Source organism: Mercenaria mercenaria, chromosome 12 (genome assembly GCF_021730395.1).
Source record: "Mercenaria mercenaria strain notata chromosome 12, MADL_Memer_1, whole genome shotgun sequence".
Taxonomy (NCBI): Eukaryota; Metazoa; Mollusca; class Bivalvia; order Venerida; family Veneridae; genus Mercenaria; species Mercenaria mercenaria.
In genome coordinates, this window is record NC_069372.1 from 31,909,344 (window position 1) to 31,926,829 (window position 17,486).

At 37.0% G+C, this 17,486-nt stretch overlaps 1 protein-coding gene across 5 annotated transcripts in view; it reads right to left on the bottom strand.

Moving 5' to 3' along the window:
• Positions 1-663: 663 nt before the first annotated feature.
• The window catches only part of LOC123535409 (apoptosis-inducing factor 3-like), a 244,427-nt gene continuing 227,604 nt past the window's right edge, over positions 664-17,486 (bottom strand). For all 5 annotated transcript variants that reach the window (XM_053519560.1, XM_053519561.1, XM_045318060.2 and 2 more), the window contains 4 exons: positions 13,416-13,514; positions 5,622-5,697; positions 5,176-5,280; positions 664-2,118 (listed from right to left, as the gene is read on the bottom strand). In XM_053519560.1, coding sequence (XP_053375535.1) covers positions 2,085-2,118; positions 5,176-5,280; positions 5,622-5,697; positions 13,416-13,514 — 314 coding nt within the window. In that variant the 3' untranslated portion in view covers positions 664-2,084. The remainder of the gene's footprint in view (positions 2,119-5,175; positions 5,281-5,621; positions 5,698-13,415; positions 13,515-17,486) is intronic.

The following is a 17,486-nucleotide window of genomic DNA, read 5'->3' on the forward strand; positions in this document are numbered from 1 at the left end:
TAGACCTAATGACCTAGTTTTTGACCCCACTTGACCCAGTTTCGAAATTGACCTACATATCATCAAGATGAACATTCTGACCAATATTCATGAAGATCTCATGAAAAATATGGCCTCTAGAGAGGTCACAAGGTTTTTCTATTTTTAGACCTACTGACCTAGTATTTGATGGCACGTGACCCTGTTTCGAACTTGACCTAGATATCATCAAGGTGAACATTCTGACCAACTTTCATGAAGATCTTTTGAAATATATGGCCTCTAGAGAGGTTACAAGGTTTTTTTATTTTTAGACCTACTGACCTAGTTTTTGATGGCACGTGACCCTGTTTCGAACTTGACCTAGATATCATCAAGGTGAACATTCTGACCAACTTTCATGAAGATCTTTTGAAATATATGGCCTCTAGAGAGGTCACAAGGTTTTTCTATTTTTAGATCTACTGACCTAGTTTTTGATGGCATGTGACCCAGTTTCGAACTTGACCTGGATATCATCAAGATGAACATTCTGACCAACTTTCATAAAGATCCCACGAAAAATGTGACCTCTAGAGTGGTCACAAGCAAAAGTTTACGGACGGACGACGGACGCTGCGTGATCACAAAAGCTCACCTTGTCACTATGTGACAGGTGAGCTAAAAAAACCAGAACACTGTGCAGTACTTAAAATACTTTGTTTTCAGTTCTGTAACAATTTGAACAATGAGCCTTGTTTTATTGCTGTAAGTTCAACTGAATAATAATTCTCCAATAAATATTTCACTTGTGAATGTAAGGATAATACATGTTTTATTGTGTATTAACGTCTGCAGAAGCCCGCGGGATTGTTTGTGACCGAGACCGAAGGTCGAGGTCACAAACATACCCCAAGGGCTTCTGCAGGCGTTAATACACAAAACAAACATTGTCGCTATTCTTGCATAAAAAACATTACACGACGACTAAATGCATTGTTTTCATATGTGATGACTTGACGATTCCGGTACATTTTTTATTTACCATTCTTGTTGTTCTTGGAAACGGTAAACATGTTTTAAATATCCATAACCGGGGCACACATAACAACAACACTACTAAAAGCGTGATTTGGAGGTTTTTGAGCATCTTATTTTTATTTTTAGTTATTACAAACGTTACATTACACATAATTTTGCATATAACTTAAAAATTTGATAAACAGGAACACAATTATTTTAAGAATAACAACTTTACATTCGAATTATTTTGAGTACGAACAAACAGAGTACGGATGAGTACGAAGCTAGTGACTAGCTTTCGAGGTTTATTATATGAATTCTGCGAACAATCAAGTAAAAACAAACAGACTGATACTAACAAAAGTCATTAATATAATACCTAAAAACGGGAAATAGCACAAGTTACACGCGATACTTATTTATTCACAGTTATTTACAATAACTGAACAGACGCTTTGTAAAGGGAGTAAACTCTAAGAGAAGCTAGTGCGTACATTGATGGGGGCAGTACGTTTGGGGTTGGAAACTGATACAGCTAAACATACTATGAATTACATTGTGTCTATAATGCTACAAGAAGAGGTTATTCTGGAAGAAACAAGATGCAGATGCCAAATATCAGTCTGCGCAGAAATACATATATATGTCCCTGGCAAAGCATTTCAAAAATAAAAATCTGGTATAAACAGCACGTGAATTGCCTCGTTTGCACACGATTTTTCTCCCGTTAATACATGGGCGGATCCAGTGAAAAAAGTAGTTTTTATGCAAGAATGTAATATTCCCTTACACTAGCATTTCTAATTTCTTGCAGCATTGATACTTCTGATGTCCAATCAACAATTTTCTTTTTTTTCACATAAATGAAATGTTACTTTAAAGAAACATTTTTAGCCTTGCCTGTAAATGTTTGATGCACTGGTTTAAAGTCAAAATGGAATATATATATATATATATATATATATATATATATATATATATATATATAAGCAGTAAAATGATAATTTTGTTTTCTGAATTACAAGTAGAATATATTTATTTGCATAATTAAGAATTTTCCACTGCATATGGGTGCATCATTCCTCAGAAATAGCTGTCCACTTTTACAGCCTTGACCCCCATGATTTTGGATCATTCCTGAAAACAGAAAATATAAAAAGTTATCAATTTCATGCTTTCCAGTGATTTAATGATATAGAGAATATAGCATCTTAGCTCACATGAACACAAACCTATGCATAAAGTACTCAGGTGAGCTATAGTGATCACCCTGTGTCCGCTGTGCATTTGTCCGTCATGCGTCATCAACAGTTTGACTGTTAGATATTATGCCAATATAACTTGTGTGCAAGTTTGATAAAGCTGACTGCAAAATGTGGTCTCTATTGTGTTCACAAGCCAAAAATATCAATTTTGGGGCCTTTAAAAGGCCATAACTCTGGAACCCATGATGGGATCTGGCCAGTTTTGGAAAGGAACCAAGATATTATGCCAGTACAAGTTGTGTGCAAGTTTGATAGAAGTGGATTACAAAATGTGGTGTCTATTGTGTTCTCAAGCAAAAAATAGCAAATTTTGGCCCTTTAAGGGGACCATAACTCTAAAACCCTTGATGGGATCTGGCCAGTTTTCAAAAGGAACCGAGATATTATGTCAATACAAATTGTGTGCAAATCTGATTAAAGTTGATTGTGAAATGTGGTCTCTATTATGTTCACAAACCAAAAATAGCAAATTTTGGCCCTTTCAGGGGCCATAACTCTGAAACCCATGATTGGACCTTGCCAGTTTTCGAAAGGAACTGAGATATTATGCCAATCCAAGTTGTGTGCAAGTTTGATTAAAGTTGATTGCAAAATGTGGTCTCTATCGTGTTCACAAGCCAAAAATAGCAAATTTTGGCCCTTTAAGGGGACCATAACTCTAAAACCCTTGATGGCATCTGGCCAGTTTTTGAAAGGAACCGAGATATTATGCCAATACAAGTTGTGTGCAAGTTTTATTTAAGTTGATTGGAAAATGTGGTCTCTATCATGTTCACAAGCCAAAAATGGCAAATTTTGGCCCTTTAAGGGGCCATAACTCTGGAACCCATGATGGGATTTGGCCAGTTTTCGAAAGGAACCAAGATATTACGCCCGTACAAGTAGAGTGCAAATTTGATTAAAATCAAATACAAAATGTGGTCTCTATTGTGTTCAAAAGGAAATTGTGGAAGGACGGACGGACGGATGGACGAAGGGCGAAGGGTGATCACAAAACCTCACCCTGTCACTATGTGACAGGTGAGCTAAAAAAGGCAGACCTAAACAAAATGTTAACCAACACCAACAATCAAGTGACAACAATTATCTCATTAAGATTTTTTTCAAAAATCATATAGGCTTAAAATATCTATAGAGTTTCAATCCAGTATCTGCATTAGTTTTGTAGATAGTAACTTGCATACAAAACTTTAACCAGAAGTTTTTAAGCTCGAAAGGGGACATAATTTTGCCAAATACATGTCAGAGTTATGGAATATGGTACTATGATCTAGTTATAAGCCCATTTTGAAAAAACGGATGTATTATGTGACAGTGCATGCGTGGGTCAGTCCCTCCATCCATCAGTTGGTCTGTCACAATTTGTGTCCAGAGCGTAACTTTATAACCATTAACTGGCTCTGTAGGTCAAATTTCAAGGTCACAAATTGAGCTAAAAGGTAAAAACTGTCCATCATATTTCTTGTCCGGAACATAACTAAATAACCATGCAAGGTATTGACTTCAAACTTGGCATGTAGGTAGGTGGCGATAAGACAATGTGCAGAGCACATGAACCAGTCTGTAGGTCCAAGGTCAAGGTCATAAATTGCACTCAAAGGTCAAACCTGTCTTTCATATTTTGTGTCCAGAGCATAGCTTATTAACCATTCAAGGTCAAATCTGCCCATCATATTTCTTGTCAAGAGCGTAACTTAAAAAGTATTAAAGGTATTGACTTGAAACTTGTAATATAGGCAAGTTTTGATGAGACAATGTGCAGACTGCAACAATCTTTGAATAGTCGAACTAAAAACTATGTCATATCTCTTAACTGGAGGCAGCGGGATGACACTATAGTTAAACTATAGTTTAAGTTAAACTATAGTTTAATAGTAAGTGATCAAACTAGGCCCAAGTTTCTTCCTTTAGTTAACCCTTATCATGCTGAACATGATTTATTCTGTCTTTGCGACCAGTGTAGATCATGATCAGCCTGCACATCCATGCAGTCTCATGATGATCAGCACTGTTCGCCATTCAATCAGTATATTTTTGGTAAGCATCCCTTTTAACAGTTAATGGTACTGTCCAAATTGAAAAATGGACAAGTTCATTATAGAAATTCAGCAGGGTAAGGGTTAAAAGGTTTGAGCAATCAAGCTGTTCAGTCTTACAGCTAAACTATCTAGCCATTTTGTTTAGGTGTGAAAAACTAGTTCAAAAAAATCAATTATTTCAAATGTTTACCTGTACCTAAATTTAATCCTAGGCACTGTGAAATGATTATATGATAGTTTTTTGTCTGTGCATAAAAAACAAACATTAAGTTCAAGGGCAGTAATCAAAGTGGTCCAGCGGTAACACTGCCCGACTACAAAACCAGGGGTTGTGAGGTTGAACCCCTGCTCCTCCTACAAAAAATTACTAACATTGGGATAAGAATTCCGGGTATGGGTGCTTTACACCTGGCATGCTAAATACTTGAGGAAGCTTTCTGGAATTATAGTATCTTCTGTATCTTGCACTATCCTCCCACAACATTACAAATCTCTTCTTAGTCCCCAATACAGGTTACCCTTGGCAACTATATTTATTAGTACAATGTATATAGTATTTAATATCAAAATATTTATTAGTACATAGTATTTAACATCAAATTTTGCCTGATTTTAATTTTCTAGGAAATCTACTGTTTGCAAAACTCTTTAAATTTTCCAAGTCACAAAGTTAATTAACCATTTACAGTCGAACTTGGTTATCTCGACCTCTACAGGACTAGCAAAATTTGTTCAAGTTATTGATAGTTCAAGCAATCCAACAAGATATATATAGGGATTTTGCTGGGAACTGACTGAGTTTGAAAAAGGGTGGTGTTTTAAGTATCCAAGTTCCAGCGAACAAAGTTCAACTGTATACAGTATACTTGTACGAAATACATAGCACATACATGATTTCATCTTTGGATATCTTCTTTCCTGCCAGGAACATTTCTGCTGCCTGTGATACAATAGGGTCAAAGTTCAAACTGGCAACTGCAACCACATCCTTGCCTCTGTAAATAAAAGTTTGACATATTTCTGGGTTGTATTTAGCATATTTTGAGGTCTTTGAGTACACAAAATAAAGTGCATCTGAAAGAGTTCTAGAGACAACAGTCTACTGAAAACAAATCATCTGCCTTATCTATAACAATACATGTAGTAAGAGTCCTAGAGACAACAGTCTACTGAAAACAAATCATCTGCCTTATCTATAACAATACATGTAGTGAGACAACAGTCTACTGAAAACAAATCATCTGCCTTATCTATAACAATACATGTAGTGAGACTTAGAAACAACTTCAAACATTACATTATCTTATTTGATATCATACTCCTCAAAGTCACTCACTTTGTGTAAAAAGCCACAAATTTCTGCTCTTCAAGGTCTCCATGTACAACAACATCATCATAGCCTACACCATAGCCTGCAATGATGAAAAACAATTTGCATGTACACACAAAACACTGACAGGCAGATTACTGAACCAATAAAAGACTGATACAACCCATATTCAACTTTACCAAACAAAAACAAGACGGCAATGATGGCCCTAGATCCCCCGCCAGAATTTACCAGCACAAATCCATGGAATTTATGCTTGAATCAAATCCATTTAGTAATAACAGAGATAAAATTGAACAGCATGAAAATTAAAATGAAATTCTGAGTAAAAATGGGGCATAATTCATAACATTTCGGTGTAAGAGTTATGGCCCTTGTGTCATATGATGTGCATGATGATGTGGAACAATAACTTTTATGTTTGTATCAAATCCATCTGGTAATAATAGAGACAGAGTGAAAGTGCATCAAAACTTTATTCTGAAATTTTTAGTAAAAAGGGACATAAATGATAAACTATTGGTGCCAGAGTTATGGCCCTTGTGTCAAATTATGCAGGTGATGGTGTGGGGAAAATCATTTTAAGTTTGAATCAGATCCATTTTGTAATAACTGAGATAGAGTGAAAGTGCACCAAAATTTAACCTGAAAATTCTCAGTAAAAATGGGGATAATTCATGAAGTATTGGTGCAATACTTATGGCCCTTATGTTATATGATATGCATGATGATGTGGAACAACTACTTTAGGTTTGAATCAAATCCTTTCTGTAATAACTGAGATACAATGAAAATGCATCATAATTATCCTGAAAGTCTAGGTATAAAAGAGGATAATTCATAAAACAAGAGGGCCAAGATTGCCCTAAGTCACTCTCCTGAGTAACACACAATAACAGTGTAAACATGTTTTACCTAGTGACTTCATGGAGACAAATATTCTGACTAATTTTCATTAAGATTAGACCAAAAAACGTGGCCTCTGAGTGTAAACAAGCTTATTCTTTGATTTAACCTGGTGACCTAGTTTCTGACCCTACATGACCCAGATGAAAATTCATAAGATATTTCATGCACACAAACATTCTGACCAAATTTCATGCACATCAAATGAACAAGAGTGTAACAAGCTTTTCCTTTGATTTGACCGAGTGACCTAGTTTTTAACCCCATTTGACCCACTTTCAAAAACAGCCTAGGAATCATCAAGATAAACATTTTGACCAAGTTTCATGAAGATAGGATCATAAATGTGGCCTCAAGAGTGTTAACAAGCTTTTCCTTTGATTTGACTGGGTGACCTGGTTTTTGACCCCATATGACCCAGTTTCGAACTTGGCCTAGAAATCATCAAGATAAACATTCTGAATAAGTTTCATGAAGATAGGGTCATAAATGTGGCCTCTAGGTTGTTTACAAGCTCTTCCTTTGATTTGGCCTGATGACCTAGTTTTTAACCCAACATGACCCAGTTTCGATCAAGGCCTAGAAATCATCAAGATAATCATTCTGTGCATGTTTGTATCAAATCAAAGCATAAATGAAACCTCTATATGGCTGAAAGGGCCAAACTAGAAAATTTTGCCCCTTCTAGGGGCAGTAACTCCAGAACCAATGATGGAATCTAGCCGGTTTTCGAAAGGAACTGAGATGTTGTTGTGACTTAAGTTGTAAGTGTGGTTAAAATCAAATATAAAGTGTAACTTCTATCGTGTTCACAAGGTAAAAATTAACAAATTTTGGCTCTTTCAGGGGTCAATCAGGGGCCGTAACTCCGGAACCTATGACTGGATCTGACAGATTCATCATGGAATCCAAAATTTATTGTTGCTGAAGATATTTTGCAAGTCTGTATCAAATCAAACTGTAAATAAAGTCTCTATATGGCTGCAAAAGCCAAAATAGCAAATTTTTGCCCTTTAAGGGGCCATAACTCTGCAACCCATGATGGGATCTGGCCAGTTTTCGAAAGGAACTGAGATATTATGCCAATCCAAGTTGTGTGCAAGTTTGATTAAAGTTGATTGCAAAATGTGGTCTCTATCGTGTTCACAAGCCAAAAATAGCAAATTTTGGCCGTTTAAGGGGACCATAACTCTAAAACCCTTGATGGCATCTGGCCAGTTTTTGAAAGGAACCGAGATATTATGCCAATACAAGTCTTGTGCAAGTCTGATTTAAGTTGATTGCAAAATGTGGTCTCTATCGTGTTCACAAGCCAAAAATAGCAACTTTTGGCCCTTTAAGGGCCCATAACTCTGGAACCCATGATGGGATCTGGCCAGTTTTCAAAAGGAATCGAGATATTATGCCAGTTTAAGTTGTGTGCAAGTTCAATTAAAGTTGACTGCAAAATGTGGTCTCTATCGTGTTCACAGGCCAAAAATAGCAAATTTTGGCATTTTAAGGGCCCATAACTCTAGAACCCATGATGGGATCTGGCCAGTTTTCGACAGGAACCGAGATATTATGTCAACACAAGTTGTGTGCAAGTTTGATTAAAGTTGATTGCAAAATGTGGTCTCTATCATGTTCACAAGCCAAAAAAAGCAAATTTTGGCCCTTTAAGGGGCCATAACTCTGCAACCCATGATGGGATCTGGCCAGTTTTCGAAAGGAACCGAGATATTATGCCAATACAAGTTGTGTGCAAGTTTGATTAAAATTGATTGCAAAATGTGGTCTCTATCGTGTTCACAAGAAATTGTGAACGGACGTAGGACAAATTGCGATCACAAAAACTCACCCTACGTGACAGGTGAGCTAACAAGAGCTGTCACAGGAGACAGTGTGCTCGACTATTTCGATGCTGGATAGTGAAACTGGGCACATCTGAGGAAAGTAGAGCTGTCACTGGAGTGTTTAATGACTCCAGTTGTGGATGAAGATATTGCACAATAGCCTGAGTCTATGTCAAAAATATCAACTTCAAGTAATAAGAGAGGTAATGATAAAATGTATCAAAACACTATATAAGTATATCCTAAGCAAAAAGGGGCATAATTCATTAAATATTGGTGCCAGAGTTGTGCAGCTTGTGTCATATAGTGTGGGTGATGATGTTGAAAAACTATTTTAATTTTGAATCAAATCCATTCAGTAATAACAGAGACAGAGTGAAAGTGCATCAAAACTTTAACCTAAAATTCTAAGTAAAAAGGGGGAATAATTAATAAAAAATTGGTGCCAGAGTTATGCCCCTTGCATCATATGGTGTGGGTGATGATGTTGAACAACTATTTTAAGTTTGAATCAAAACCATTCAGTAGTAACAGAGACAGAGTGAAAGTGCATCAAAACTTTAACCTGAAATTCTAAGTAAAAAGGGGAAATAATTCATGAAAAAATGGTCCCAGAGTTATGCACCTTGCATCATATGATAAGGATAATGATGTTGAACAATTGTTTAAGTTTGAATCAGATCCATTCAGTAATAACAGAGATAGAGTGAAAGTGCATAAAACTTTAACCTGAAATTCTAAGTAAAAAGGGGAATAATTCATGAAAAATTGTGCCAGAGTTATGCATCTTGTGTGATATGATGTGGGTGATGATGCTGAACAACTATTTTAAGTTTGAATCAAATCCATTCAGTAATAACAGAGGTAGAGTGAAAGTGCACCAAAACTTTAACCTGAAATTCTAAGTAAAAAGGGGGAATAATTCATGAAAAAATGGTGCCAGAGTTATGCATCTTGTGTCATATGATGTGGGTGATGATGCTGAACAACTATTTTAAGTCTGAATCAAATCCATTCAGTAATAACAGAGGTAGAGTGAAAGTGCACCAAAACTTTAACCTGAAATTCTAAGTAAAAAGGGGGAATAATTCATGAAAAAATGGTGCCAGAGTTATGCATCTTATGTCATATGATGTGGGTGATGATGTTGAACAACTATTTTAAGTTTGAATCAAATCCATTCAGTAATAACAGAGATAGAGTGAAAGTGCATCAAAACTTTAACCTGAAAATCTAAGTGAAAAGGGGGGATAATTCATGAAATACTGGTGCCAGAGTTATGCATCTTATGTCAGATGATGTGGATGATGATGAGGAATAAGTATTTCAAGTTTGAATCAAATCCATCAAGTAATTACAGAGATATGTTGAAAAAAGATAAAGTGCACCAAAACTTTAACCAAGGTGGGGACGCGTGGAGCATCCTATTAAGTTTCAACATTCTAGGTCAAGTGGTTCTCAAGTTATTTTCCGGAAATGATTTCACATGACCGGGCCCCTGTGACCTTGACCTTTAATAGACTTACCCAAAAATCAATAGGGGTCATCTACTCTGCATGTTCAATCATCCTATGAAGTTTCAACATTCTGGATCAAGTGGTTCTCAAGTTATTGATCGGAACTGGTTTTCAATGTTCAGGCCCCTGTGACCTTGACCTTTAACGGAGTGACCTCAAAAACAATAGGGGTCATGAACAATCATCCTATGAAGTTTCAACATTCTGGGTCGAGAGGTTCTCAAGTTATTGATTGGAAATGGTTTTCCATGTTCAGGCCCCTGTGACCTTGACCTTTAACAGAGTGACCCCAAAATTGTTAGGGGTCATCTACTCTGCATGACCAATCATCCTATGAAGTTTCATCATTCTGGGTCAAGTGGTTCTCAAGTTACTGACCGGAAATGGTTTTCAATGTTCGGGCCCCTGTGACCTTGACCTTTAACAGAGTGACCCCTAAAATCGTTAGGGGTCATCTACTCTGCATGACCAATCACCCTATTAAGTTTCAACATTCTGGGTCAAGTGGTTCTCAAGTTACTGACCAGAAATGGTTTTCAATGTTCAGGCCCCTGTGACCTTGACCTTTAACGGAGTGACCCCAAAATCGATAGGGGTCATCTACTTTGCATGTACAATCATCCGATGAAGTTTCAACATTCTGGGTCAAGTGGTTCTCTAGTTATTGATAGGAAATGGTTTTCAATGTTCAGGCCCCTGTGACCTTGACCTTTGAGGGAGTGACCCCAAAATCAATAGGGGTTATCTACTCTTCATGATCAATCATCCTATGAAGTTTCAACATTCTTGGTGTGGTTCTCTAGTTATTGATCGGAAATGGTTTTCAATGTTCAGGCCCCTGTGACCTTGACCTTTCACGGAGTGACCCCAAAAACAATAGGGGTCGTCTACTCCAGCAGCCCTACAACCCTATGAAGTCTGAAGGTTCTAGGTCAAATGGTTCTCCAGTTATTGCTCGGAAATGAAGTGTGACATACGGACGGACGCATTGACGGACAGACAGGGCAAAAACAATATGTCTCCCCCAGAGGGGGGGGAGACATAATTACTGAGATAGAGTGAAAGTGCATCAAAACTTAAAAACCCAAAATTTCAAGTAAAAAGGGGGCATAATTCATGAAATATTGGCATGAGAGTTGTGCCATATGATGCAGGTGATGATGAGGAATAACTATTTTAAGTTTGAAAAAAATCCATGTATCAATAACTGAGATAGAGTAAAAGTGCACCAAAATTGACCTAAAATTCTAAGTAAAGAAGGGGCATAATTCATGAAAAATTGGTGTCAGAGTTATGAACCTTGTGTCATATGATGTGAGTGATGATGTGGAACAGCTATTTTAAGTTTTAATCAAATCCGTTTATCAATAACTGAGATAGAGTGAAAGTGCACCAAAATGAAATTCTAAGTAAAAGGGAGATAATTAATGAATCATTGGTGCAAGAGTTATGTCCCGTGTGCCATATGACGTGGGTGATGATGAGGAATAACTATTTTAAGTTTGAAGCAAATCCATCTAGTAATTACAGAGATAAAGAGAAAGTGCATCAAAACTTTAATGAAGTTGCAGACGTGGAAAGACGACTCCGCGAGGTCGAGACTACACTTTGTATAATCGAGCTTAAAATGCTGCACATAGAAAGTTTACAAGGTTTTCCTATAACTTGACCTTATGACCTAGTTTTTGACCCAGATGACAAAGTTACAAACTCTTGCGAGATTTTTTTTTTAAGTAACGTTCACAAAATTTCATTAAGATTGAACAAAATTGTGAGTCAAACTGAACTGGTTTGTAATAGAACTTGACCAAGATTTTATAGAGTTACTTATATCAGTATGGTTTAGTACAGAGAAAAATACTGTAGTTATTGACAGGACACCAAATTCACCCATCCACCAAACCCCCATGCCAATAAAGGGTGAAAACATAGTATGTCCTAGACCATGACCCTGACACAGATAAAAGCTCTAGTGGTAAAATGCCCCCATTTAAGCAAACTTGAGACAGGACCTTACGGTGATGCTACAGACCTAGTTTGATGAGGATCCATCAAGCAGTTTATCAGAAGAAGTGGTTATTTCTATTTTTAGCTCAAAGAGCCCCTAAAGGGGTCAAGTGCCCCAAACTGAACAAACTTGAGAGAGGAACTTACACTGATGCTACAGACCAAGTTTCATAAAGATCCATCGAGTGGTTCATGAGAAGTTGTTTAAATGAATTTTTATTTTTAGCTCTAGCGAGCTCTAAAACGGACAAAGTGCCTCCATCTGAACAAACTTGAGAGGGGACCTTGCCAGGATAATACAAACCAAGTTTGGTTTAATTCTGACCAGTAGTTTCAGAAGAGAACATGTAAACATGTTGAAAACAGATGCCAGATGACAGTTGCCGGACCATCCACCTATACTAATACCTCACCCTGAACCCTTGGTTCAAATGAGCTAGAAATAATATGTTACATAGCTTTGATCATGACCTAGGCATAGGGAAAACTGATATGTTACTCAGCTTTGACAAAGACAAAATGTTTACCTTTTATAAATAAATTTTCAGGTAAGATAATTTTGTTTGTCTAATAATTTGACTTGTTTATTGTGCTCTTTCCATGTGACTTGTGAAGTGTCACTGCACTTATACCTTCAGGGCAGATTAAAAAGATTATACAGTGACAAAAGATTGAAACTGAATTATAAAATTAGACAAGATTAAGCCTGATAAGTTGAAGTATAATTTGAATCTGTCACGGTATACGACTTGAATATCAAAATGGGGAGAAAATGTGTAGGCAGCCGGGTAGCCCAGTTGGTAGAGCATTGGAACGGTATTCCGAGGCCCCGGGTTCGAGTCCCGGTCTGGCAATACTTTTTCTCACCCTGTGACATTTGGCGCCCAACATGGGACCGTGACAGCATTACTAGTTAGTCTCCGATGCCTGTAACTGCTTATATTTAAAAAGTACCTGCTGAAATTCGAGGATGAATTTCAAAAATGTTGGGGAAATATGTCACGGTATAAGACTTAAATATTAAAATGGGGAGAAAATGTGTAGGCAGCCGGGTAGCTCAGTCAGTACAGTATTGTAACAGTATTCCGAGGCCCGGGGTTCGAGTCCAAGTCTGTCTGTACATTTTTATCACCCTGTGACAAATTCATACTCATTTTAGACCAAATTTTATTTTCTGAACAAAATAGAATTTAATATTTGTTTGAATAATTGTTTGAGAAATGATGATTGTAATAAATTTACGATTGTGACATATACGCAATTGGCAGAATGATATCATTTTACAATCAATCAAATTATTGAAAAATACTACAGTTTGACAAGTTCAATATAACAGGAATATAATTACATTTCCCCTTGATTTTTCTCACTTTTTTGTTGGTAAAACAAATGCTGCCTGAAATTTTCTGTACCAAATGTTAGGTACGATGAAAATAATTATTTTTGCAAATTTTGAGAGTGTCCTAACTTTAAGGGTGTCTCAACACTTGGGGAAAATATGGTAATTCACACACAATATGGCAATCGCGTTTTACCTGTGTATCTTATACTTTTGCCATACTGGACTGTCCAAAAATATGGGACACTCCTGATTGGCTGTTTTCTTCCCATAATGCTGTATGCTGCATTTCTTCCTATAAAAAGAAAAAAACATTTCAGCAAACCTTCAAGAGCAGACACAATGTTCAAGTGGTAATATGCCAGACTATGAAAAGGCTAATGAGTTCAAGATGCCACTCCTCCAACTATATAAACATTATCAGCGTTCAGATAAGAATCCTGTGAATGGGTCTTAACACACAGCACACTAAAGAACCAGGAAAGTTTCTCGAATTAAAGCATCTTCTCTGTCTTGCCCAAATCCTCACATTAATATAACTAACATTCTTTTTCAGGAGTCTCCTATTTGGGTAACTGGTAGCAACTATAAATAAGCTTCAGTACACACAGCAAACCTGCATTAATTACCATGCAACATTAGTAGCGCCACATCTGTTGTTTATGGTAAAGACTTTCTGACTCTCCACTAGGCGAATTTACAAATAAACTAGCAGTCTAACTGAAAAGAACTAGAAAGCCATAGTGGCCCTAAGTCACTCACCTGACCTTGACTTTTGACCTTGAATATAGTCATGACAGACTTAATTATGAATTGTAACAACTGTCTTTAGTATAAACTAAAAGGGGTCAAGTGCCACCATTTGAACAAGCTTGTGCAAGGACCTTATGATGCTACAGACCAAATCTGAACAAAATCCTTCATGAAGTTTGTGATGAGAAGCTGTTTAAAGGTTTTTTATTTTTAGTTTTTAGTTCTAGCTGCACCTTAAAGGGGCTGAGGGCCCCCATTTGATCAAATGTGGGAGAGAACCTCATGACAATACTTCAGACCAAGTGCGATAAAGATTAATGAAGCTATACAACAGAAGTCCTTATACAAGGTGTTTCCTTGTTTAGCTCTAACAGCCCCAAAAAGGGGCCAGGCACCCCCATTAGAACAACTTTGGGAGAGGACCTTACAAAGACTCTACAGACCAAGTTTGATGGGGATCGATCAAGCAATTCAGGAAAACTAGGCGTTTAAAGATATTTCTATTTTTAGCTACAGCGACCTCTAAGACGGGCTGAGCACCCTACTTTAATAAACTTTAGAGAGGACCTTATAATGATTAAACAAATCAAATTTGATTTGAAGATCCATCTAGTGGTTCATTAGAAGCAGTTGTATTTCCATACCGTAATCGGCTGAATATAGGTCGCTCTCGTGTAAAGGACGCAGTGAAAAAATCTCAGCAGAATTCTGGAAAAATGCTTATACCCACTTATCACCTATCTGAATTTATGTTTGTCTGAAATTCGCTATAGTTTCTAAGAACTTGCCGGTTTTTGCTAAATTTTTGTCGATGTTTTTGCATGTTGTACAAGTATTTAAATTGAAAAGCATAAACTCTTGTGTAAGCACTAAACTGCCACATCCTCTGATCACTCCATGAATATTGACGCCAGTGAAAACGAAAGTACACTTTGGCACGTGGCGGTAAAATGACATAATTTTAAGACTGGTTTGCAAATTGTTTTGAACATTACAGACCAACAACCATGATCATATTGTATCAGTCTAAAATCTCGCATGCACATGTTTACAATTGCCTCCGGGTATGATTAAACGGTTAATTGTTTGCAGATTGTGACAGTAGGTGTAAGATAAGTAATGCCTCAGGCGTGAATTTCTCGATGAACAAGAGGATTATAGACAACTATCTTCTTCTTCTTGGCATTCACTGCAATGGTGTAGTAAACGCATTGTACCATGGTTTGTTAGAGAACACCAACTGGCCTGGTACATCTGTATTCAGCTCATAGACAACTACCAAAATTATGTTTGAAGATTAGATAATCGATTTCCGGGCTACCTGATACGGAGTTTCAAAAAAATGTGTGAAAACACGCCGGGAAAGTTTTACACAGGTCTTGTTAAAAACTTAATGATCAGTTACAGAAATGCGTTGTAAAAAGATATTTTAATGAAAAACAGCATTTATTTATCTTAAGATTTTACGTGAGCTCTAAATTTTACATTTTATACAAAAGTAATTTAAGATACTGGGTCCTGATACTGGCTATTAGCTATGCCCGAGTCATTGGTATTTACTCCCCTTGAATTCTCTTCAATATAGTGGAATGCAGTGTAAACAAAGATCGATTTTCTTAATTTTTGAGTCGGGGGAAATGTTTGGTCTTTTCTATCTCCATATATAGAATGCATCGGTCCTTCGAGACCAGAATCTCGTAAAAAAATGTGCGTCTTATATTCGTAGGATGACTGTATTTAGCTCTAGAGGCCCAATCTGAATTATAATATTATATTATAACTTGTATTAATGATACAAAGTTTGATGAAAATCTTCAGAAGAAGTTGTTGGAAAGTATTTCTATTTTTAGTTCTATTAGCCCCTAAAAGGAAACGGGTGCCCCCACTGGAAAAATGTTTTGAGAGGACCTCATTACGATCCTATAGACCAAGTTTTGATGATGATCAATCAAGCTGTTTATGAGATAAATTGTTTAAAGATATTTCTATTTTTAGCTCTAGTGGCCCCTTAAAGGAACCAAATGCCCCATTTGAATAAAATTTGAAAAAGATCTTACAATGATGCTACTGACCAAGTTTGATGAAAATTCATCAAGTGGTTCATGAGAAGACAACGATAGAAGGTATCTCTATTTCAACATCTAGGGTCCCTTAAGATGGCCAAGTGCCCCAAATGAACAAATTTTGGATAGGGCCCCTACAAGAGGCCAGGCGCCCCAATTTGAATAAAATAGGGAGAGGATCTTGCCATAATGCTACAGACCAAGTTGGATGAAGATCCATCAAGCGGTTCATAAAAAGACAACAACAGAAGGTATTTCTATTTCAACATCAAGGGGCACTCAAAATGGCCAACTGCCCCAAATGAACACATTTATAATGATGCTATAGATCAAGTTTGATTAAAATTCATCAAGTGGTTACTGAGGAGCAATCATTGAAATGTAGTTCATATTTAGCTCTAACAGCCCCTATAAGGGGATGAGTGCTCCCATCTGTACAAATCTGGGAAAGGCTACAGACTACGTTTTATGAAGATACATCAAGCAGTTCGTGAAATGAAGTCATTTAAAGGTATTCCTAATTTTAGCTCTAGGAGTCCCTTAAAAGGGCCAAGTGTCCAAATCTGAACAAAAATGGGAGAGAACCTTCTAATGATGCTAAATATCAGGTCTGACGAAGATCCATCAAGCAGTTGGAGGAAGCCGTTTAATTTTTTTGCTATTTTTAGCTCTTGCGGCTGCTAAGAGGGGTCAAACACAACGATTTGAACAAACTTAAAAGCAAACCTTGCAAGGATGCTACAGATGCCGAACCATCAACCTATACTAACAGCTCACCCTAAACCTTTGCTTCAGGTGAGCTACAAATATGAGCTTGGTAGGAAAGTTGCTTTTTCCCCAAAACTGTAGCATTAAAAGATGTAATAGGAAAATTATGGTATCCACTCTACAATTTTTTTTAACATTATCAGGAATTTTCCTTTTAGTCTGAAATATATCTTGATTCTGGAATTAAGCACTAAAATCTGTGTTAATTCATGAACAGAACATATCTTCCTTGCAAAATATATTTGTAGTGTTCAGATATGGTGCATAAGATGTTCATGCAAAATCAATACATCCCTTCTCTCCACCATGTATGAAATTAAATATGCTTAGATTTCTGCATATGGATAAACCATGAGGTAGACTAGAGCTGCCACTCATTGATGCATAGATAGGCAAGAACGTGGGTAGAACCACAAACCTTCCTCAAACCAGCCACTCACTGATGCATTGATAGGCAAGAACCTGGGTAGAACCACAAACCTTCCTCAAACCAGCCACTCACTGATGCACTGATAGGCAAGAACCTGGGTAGAACCACAAACCTTCCTTAAACCAGCCACTCACTGATGCATAGATAAGCAAGAACCTGGGAGGAACCACAAACCTTCCTCAAACGGGCCACTCACTGATGCATTGATAGGCAAGAACCTGGGAGGAACCACAAACCTTCCTCAAACCAGCCA